This window comes from Aulonocara sp. 'chitande type north' Nkhata Bay, linkage group LG6, assembly GCF_057382095.1.
Source record: "Aulonocara sp. 'chitande type north' Nkhata Bay isolate Kocher_YH1m ecotype deep benthic linkage group LG6, A_spYH_male_GT1.1, whole genome shotgun sequence".
Taxonomy (NCBI): Eukaryota; Metazoa; Chordata; class Actinopteri; order Cichliformes; family Cichlidae; genus Aulonocara; species Aulonocara sp. 'chitande type north' Nkhata Bay.
In genome coordinates this window covers 6,715,724-6,723,771 of record NC_141349.1, presented here as the reverse complement: position 1 = coordinate 6,723,771, position 8,048 = coordinate 6,715,724, and the positions used below count along the sequence as shown (strand labels likewise).

The 8,048-nt window shown below is 45.1% G+C and overlaps 1 protein-coding gene across 1 annotated transcript; it reads right to left on the bottom strand.

The window, feature by feature from the left end:
- Nucleotides 1–952: 952 nt before the first annotated feature.
- Nucleotides 953–7,303, bottom strand: dla (deltaA). The gene is made up of 11 exons (XM_086294793.1): nt 6,783–7,303; nt 6,335–6,637; nt 6,000–6,060; nt 5,649–5,906; nt 4,667–4,727; nt 4,432–4,562; nt 3,677–3,846; nt 3,206–3,422; nt 2,344–3,112; nt 2,146–2,254; nt 953–2,037 (listed from the first exon to the last, which is right to left on the bottom strand). Exons 1-11 carry the CDS (start codon nt 6,849–6,851, stop codon nt 2,032–2,034), a joined length of 2,154 nt encoding a protein of 717 aa, XP_086150919.1. The 5' UTR covers nt 6,852–7,303; the 3' UTR covers nt 953–2,031.
- Nucleotides 7,304–8,048: the final 745 nt, after the last annotated feature.

Sequence of the window (8,048 nt, the reverse complement as noted above, 5' to 3'; positions counted from 1 at the left end):
TCACTGTGGTTGCTCAGTTTAAAAACGTGTTTTTAGTTTAAATTGTTTCTTTTTTATAAGGCTTTATCACTCTTGCTCTGTGAGTTTTACATAGCTGAAGCTAAATATGAAAACATTGAATTTCTCAGGCTGCTGATTGAGTGCTGTAGTGTCTTTGTATTCCTCACTGTGCACAAAAGTCCTCTTAGGTTCTCTCTTGTGTTGCCCATTTCTCAAAAATCCCAACAAATTTATCAGAAAGGAAGACAATGCAAAAGCTGTTGTTTCTTGAAGGCCCATAGATAATCGGTTTTTTTTTTCCTTTTACTGCTGCTCCTTTGAAGGTCTGGCTGGTTGTGGCTGAACTCTGGCCAGAAGGCATCTGTTACTCAACAACATCTGTTCCTGTTACTCTCTTTCTCCCAGCATGCCGAGGGACACGCAGGTTCTCCCAAGGGTGGCCTTTTGTGTGCCCCATTGTCAATTCCATCATTGTCTGCTGAAGTCTGTTCCCATAAGGCCGTGGGTTTATAAACCCCTCCAAAGGACAAACTCTACCGCCCTGATGATTTACAGTTATTTGTGTCCAAACACAATCTGTATCTTTGTGGGGCAATTAAGAAAGAGAACTCCGAGGAACTGATTTTATACTGTATGACTTTTATGTTCAGATGTGACCGAACTTTGCTGTTTGTTTGTTTTTTAATAGCTTTTTCTCTGGCAACAGGAAGTCAAGGTTTGAAAACCAAACCTAAAGTGGTCCAGTAGGTGAATTTCAGAGCCGTGAATTACCTGACTTGGTCTTTAGGAGGAGAAACAGGAGTGGTAAATCTAGCGTAGGGGTATTGTTTTTTATGAATAGGGCCCCCTCTCTCATCTCCAGGGAGACACTTTCAACTTCTGGCAGTAGCCAACAGTGTCGGCATAGAAAAGCCCACTATGGGGTCGCAAGGGGAAGACAACAGATGTTACTGATTAACTTTGCTCACAGACCCCTAAAGAAGTGTTTTTCAGAGTGCTTGCAGATGGACAAAACAAAAGTTGGACGCAATCAAATGTTCACATTTAGCAATATTTATTTGGAAAAATAGTCTTGGCTAATTCCTTCATTCAAATACGGTAAAGGAAAGGGTAACATAACAATTTGTACAGTACAATCCCTCTTAAATAACATTTTCTTAAAAAAACAAAACAAAGAAAAACCATCCCATTGACCTGAAGTGCCTTTGCAAATATCATTAAAAAAAGCAACTTAAATAATCATAACAAACATCACAAGTATATAATACAAAATAAAAATAACACAAAATCATTAAATTAACTTAAATTAAATCATAATTTTAAATCATAACTTGTTTTTTTTCTTTATTTATTTTACAAAATCAGTATCAAAAAGCAACTTTCTTTTTCTTTTAATCGACACAAAGTTTTCATATCCCAAAGAAGAAAAGAACTGAACAATACTATGTCATAAAATGGTTTGGAGGGCTTAGGGAAGAAAATGCACTTCAGTTAACACAGTGATCAAGTATACATACAGTCTTCACAGGTGCAGTGATGGGCGCACAGCCCACGAGAACAGCCTTGTGAAGAACAGGCCAGTATGGCCAAACATCCACCGTTTGATGCAGTTCCTGCGCTCAGCAACGGCGTGTGGGTTAGAGAAAAGGCCTGGGTGCAAATGTTGCAAAACAAAACTCGTATATCATCGCTACGGGACAGCGTTCATTTATATTTTCTTTTTTTTCTTCTTCTTTTTTTCTTATTTTTTACAAAAACCCCACTCCCTGTTAACAGGCAGAACAGAAAGCTAAGAAGCAGTTTACTTTGAACTGTAAACTTTTTTTTTTACCCTGCCAGTTCTAATCCCACAGGCCGCCACTGCCTGCGCTTAGTTTCCAGTAGAGAACCAGCTCACTCTGAATATCAGTTAAACGTATCAGCAGCAGTCTCAAGGCGGGACACCTCCCCCTAGGTTTAGAGCAGCATCTGAAGGAGCATAAAAACTCTCCTATAGAGTAAATGAACAACGGGCAGCCCATTGGTGGCTTCTTACACCTGGGGAAACACACCAAAAAGACAGAAAATTTTAGTTTTTGTTCTTTTAAATTCCAAATGACCGCAGAAATCGTATCTCTGGCTAAGGGTCAACAAAGTAGAACTCACCTCAGTTGCAATTATACATTCGTCCTTCTCCTCTGACATCACAAACACAGATTTGTACTTGGTGTCCGCACATGCAGACATTTCTGGGGCTTTCTTTTCTGATGCATCGCTGTAGGAAGGTGAGAAAACACGTTAGATTTGTGGACATCCACAGTCTGATTTTGTGTTTGACAGACGTTTATAGCGTCAGTTATTTACCTTTTTAAACGTTTGCTGCGCTTCTCCTCAAACTCAAATGAGTCCTTGTCCTCGCAGGCCGCCTCCAGCATGGCCTCCTTGGCCGCCTGCTCGTAGTTGACCTCGTGTACGAGCTTGTAATCTGCAGGCAGATGGCGGCTCTTGTAGCTGCTCCTCCCTGGTGGAGATCCTTCATCAGGGTCCCCGCTGCAGAAGTCCATCTTCTTGTTGATGTTTTTGACACCTGGCATCGGCATCACACTGATGGCCAGGTCCCTGTCACTACGGTGACAGTTGTTAGTAAGGTTATTTATTGTCTCTGCTTCGCCTACAGTTTCTACTTGGCCGACATGCTGGACTTTTGATTGCAAAAAGCCAACCAGAACAGCAGAGCCTGCCAACAGCAGCAGCACCAGCACCACCCCGGAACCAATGGCCATCCAGGGAACTTCTGACCCCCGGATGGCAGCGTGCTCTGGAAGCAAGAACTGACAGTTTCTGCCACCGTATCCATGAGCACAGGCACAGACATAACGGTTGTTTCTCTCGTGGCAGGTGGCACCGTTGTGGCAGGGGTTGTGCTCGCAGCGGCTGATCGGGGAGCTGCAGTTGCGACCCGTGTATCCCGGGGGACAAGTGCAGATGTAGCCATCAGGACCTTCCTGGCACGTGCCACCATTCTGGCAAGGATACGAAGAACACTCATCACCAGTGTGGTCACAGTTCTGGCCGGTGAAGCCGTCTGGACACTGACACAAGTAGGAGTTCACGAGATCCACACAGCGTGCACCTGAGAATAGAGATGAAGTCATGAATGAATGAGTGTTCAGTTCGTGCAGACTGAGCATCTCAAAGACCAAACCCTTATTCTGTTTGTACTTACCATTGGAGCAGGGGCTGGAGGTGCAGTGGTCAATCTTCTTCTCACAGTTGAACCCTGCATACCCCGTGGGGCACTGGCAGAAGTAGCCTCCGTCAGGGTTGTCAGTACAGCGGCCTCCATTGGAGCAAGGCCCATCAGCACACGTCATGGCGCTTAGCTCGCAGTTGTTGCCATAGAAACCGTGAGGGCAAGTGCAGGTATATGTGTTTTCCAAATCCTGTGGGAAAAAATAGAACAGACTTGACATCAAGATCTGTGTGGTGCTGCATCTGCAGCATTTCCAGCTTGCTGCATGCTGTATGTCTTGATTTTTTTTAGGTTTAATATAATTGAAGAATGATCGAAAACAGAAAAGATAGATGAGAAGGAATGAAGGCTGATGCATTCAGGCATCACTGGTGCTGAGCCGCAGTTAACAAGATGTCTCTATTCTTATTCCAAGTTCATTTAAGAAGACCCACGAGCACTCACAGTGCAACTTCCTCCATTGCGGCAGGGGTTTCCAGCACATTCGTTGACCCGAATCTCACAGCTGGCCCCAGTGAAGCCAGGCCTGCAGGAACAGGTGTAGCTGCCCTGGCCAGTGTTGCTACAAGTGGCTCCATTCATGCAGGGCTTGTGGTGAGTGCAGTAGTTGAGATCTGGAAAAAACACAGCAGCACATGTGGATTAGCCAGAGCATAACACATGGCGGGACAGCAGCAGCGGCGACAGTATGCGCTTTTGTCCTCAGGCACACTTGACTGTTTCTCTTCTGCCAGTGGTTTTTTGTTTCCTTGCCTCCTGTCTTTGCTGAAACAACTGCTGCTCTGTTACTGGAGTGTTGATGCTCTTTCGCTTCAGTCTACCTTTTTACTGGCTTGTTTGAAACCAAGTTTGTGGTTTGAATAAATGACAAACCAGTGATGGAAAACTTGCCTTCAAGAACAAGTTGTCCACATTTTGTCACCTTTCCACCAAATAAGCAGGGCATTTGTAAGTTGTTTAAGCATTAATTTGTTATCTTCCTGTTCATGAAATCTAAGTCTAAGCTGCACATAACCAGATTTTTGTTTCAAATACATTTCAAATAGTTTTTTTTATTTGTTTGTTTTTTAAAATTGTGATGCAGCCTAGATATCTGGAAAACGTCTAAGCAATCGTTGCTGTACCCTACGTGTTGTGGCTTCCTTCATCCAACAAAACCACTTCTCTCTCTGTCCCTACTTCCCAGACTCTTTCCTTACCTTGGTTGCAGAAGAGTCCACCCCAGCCCTCCTGGCAGTTGCACTGCCAGGGCTGCTGGCAGGTCCCATGGAGGCAGCCCGGATAACGAATGCACTCATCGCAGTAGCGCCCTTTGAATCCCACTCTGCACCTGTTGTTGTCCAATTAGGAGGGAACACCGGTCACTCCACTCACATTACTTCACGCAATCCACTAATTAATTAATGCCCCAGTGAACTTGTGGAGAAAACTTACTTGCACTCCCCGGGTTTCTCGCAGAACCCATGCTCTTCATCACATCCTGGCAGACAAATCGCTGTACAGGAAAACAAGAGTATGCTTTTTAGAAACATTGAGGCAACTTGTTTTTAAGATTTGCTTTTAAAGATTAAAAAATCCAAAGAAAGTAATTAAAATGAAGTAAAGCAGTGGATTCTGAACCCATTAGCTTGTCATCATGGAAGATTTTTCTGCTTAACATAGTGCAGAGACAAAGGAGGGAGTGTGTGCATGCGTGTGTGCCCCAGAGTGCACACACGCACTCACACACACAGAGACCCTCAGCCCACCACCCTCTTTTTTTTCTTCTTCACTGCGGGTCAGAACTCTTTTATTCATTCTGTGTGTGTACACACACACATACACACACATACTCCCCTTAATGTCTCGGATTGGGGTAGATAAGAGTGGACAGCTGGCGAGTGTGTTGCCAGTGCGCGACAGCTGCTCCATTGTCTCCTCTCTGCCGGCAGCTGCCCACTTCAAACAATACCTCCCCCAACTCAGCCAATCACCGACCGGCCCACTTCGAGAGTAACGAATCGGAAGGTAGCATGTAAATTTATGGCACGCGTGAGATTATTCTCAAAAACTTTCCTTAGAATAAATCAAGTGGTCGTGTGTGTGTGTATGTGTATGTATGTGTGTGTGTGTGTGGGGTGGAGTGGGGTGGGGGGTGGGGGGGTAGGAGAGAGGAGGGGGTGCGCGTGGTGTTTACGCCCTAAATTGCCTTCTAACGGCACTCAGAGAACTTGACTATAGATACATGGAAATAAAAACTTTTTGAACTTTACCTTCACTAAAAAAACATTCAAATTGGTTTTAAATCTATCCTTTTTAAACGATTTCCTTTTAAACGGATTTCTTTACCTCTAACTTCTTTTCCTTTCTGTGTTTTTTTGTCTCTCGTCTAATCTAAATATTTTATTCTATAACGGGAAAAATCTCTGCAGCTCACGTTCAGTGCAGTACTGCCCCTTCCACCCGGCGTCGCACACAATCTCCCCGCGCTCTCCACAGGTGAAGTGGCCGAAGGCGTCATCTCTCGGCCGGCAGAACACTGAACAGCCGTCCCCGTAGTAGTGCTCATCGCACACGAATCGATAGGAGTACTTGAGTTCGGTCCTTCCCCCGGTGTGCAGGTCCTGGGACCATTCCTCTCCCACAGTCAGATGCCTCTGGGTGGTCATGGTGCTGATAACCCGGTCTGGGTTCTCTGAAATGTGCATGTAGAAGTACAAGATGAGGAGGAGAAAGTGTGTAAATGTGAAAACAACAACAACACTGAAATGTGAGATTTAGTTCCTACCCGTGGAGAGGTCGTCTTTGGAATCGGCGTGTAATGCTTCAATGATCAGCGAGAAGGTCCCCTGGGAACACAAATGGCTTCATGAGACAGGTGGCCAGCGGAGATGTGGCGATAACATCAAGTAAAGGCCCGAGGCGATTGTGCCATACACTCAATGTGCTGAATGCAAACTGCCTAACCTGATCCGATGAAACTAAATACCTGTAAACTTTGTGTGCTCTCTGAGCCTTCAAGTTGTGCGCAGGGGAAAAGGTGCTCTTTTCACGCACGCATTTACAAGAATTGGCGCGATTTCTCAGCCTTAACTCCTACTCTACATGAATGGTTGTATTTACCGGCCACGTGAAGCCGAAGTTAATCCTGATGGGGTTGGTGAACGAACTCTCCGGGATGGCATCTGGGACCTGGAATGAATTGGAGCCGAGGACGGGTGTCACAGCGCCGCCGTAGGTGCACGGGGGCTCTGGGGAAGCGTTGGGTTGATAGTGCTTGAGACAGATCCTGAAGAAGGTCTTACACTCGCACTGCTGCTGGAAAGACGAAGCCAGACCTCCTTTACAGCAGTTTTTGTTGCCTTGTACTCCCTTCTTGTTCAGAAACTCCTGCAACTTCAGCTCAAAAACTCCCGAGCAAAACCCCTGCGGAGGAAAGCGGCTTATTATCATCAAGTGCACACACAGTACCGCTTGTGTGAGAGTGCGTGTTGTGATGGGAGGGCAGGGGAGGCAGGGGGAGGGTGATGGTTCATTGTTTGGAGGGAAAATGTTTGATTTAGAAGCTTACCTGGCACAGCAACATGGACATGACGGCAAGAGTCAGCAGGATGACGCGCCCCATATTAAATAAATACATAATAAATAGTAAATAAATAGAGTAAAAAGTCTTGGGCTTGTCGTCAGGGTGCCTCCTCCTGTTCAGTCCGTCTGAGGAAGATACATTGAGCACGTTTCTGTCGCCTCACAGGGTTTTCTCATCAACTGCTGTGGATATCAGCCACGCCGTTTTCACTCATGTCCCGAGGCACAAAAAGACAAAGGATAAATCCCAAACCTTAAAAAATAAAATCACAAAACAAATGGAGTAAACTTCTGCGCTGTGTTGAAAAAGAAAAGCAGTCCTCGAAGTTCAGTTATAATCCAGTGCGTAAAGAGGAAAAAGCGAAGTGTTCCTTGTTTGTTACAGCAAGAATGTTAGGGCGAAGCTTTTTTTGTTTTGTGTGTGAAGGTCTTGGTCTAACCCAAGGACAGATTTGTCACTGGTCCAACATGCTTCTTTCTACTGCCTGATGTCTTTCCTCACTGTGAACTGTGCGTCTGTCTACAGCCAAGGCCGCCTGCAGCCTGTTATATACGGCCTGACACATGCTATGGTAATAGCATGCAAATGGACCCCTCCTCCTGCTGCCCGACTACACCTCCCAATCTGGCTTGGCTCTCTACAATGGGATCCCATACAAGTACCCCACCACCATCCTCCTTATTCCTCCTGTAACCTCTCATACAGTGTTAATACCCGAGCTCAAATAAGGTTGTGTGGAAGTATTTAAGAAGTGAAAACTTCTGTAAGACTCCTACACAGGACAAGACGGGAGACAAGATTAATTAATACATGTTTTCTGCTAACACTAAACAGGAAAACTTAACATTCAAGCGGTTAAGAAGACATAAGAAGAAGAAAAAGAATTGGGCTGACTTTTGGTTGTTGGTCTTTTGACATCACAGACCCTCTCCTATATATGAAAAACAAACTAAAGGTGTTAAAGCGGTAATATGGATATGTTCTATACACCTTTTAAAAGTTTTCAGCATCGTACAGCTGCCAGATTTCCCCCTGCGCTGTGGACGACATGCGGCTGAATTGATCCATCCAGCTGTTGCATCACTGCACCAGCTCCTTTGTTGTGGGCGTCCTAAGATGTTTTGGATGCAGTGCCAATTAACAGTGTGAAGCTGATTCAAAAATCTCCCCCAAAAAGAAAGAAAAAGCGTTTCCTGGTCAAACTCTGACTCAGTTAATTGTTTTTCAGCCCACCTCCCCCCTTTTCTCCTC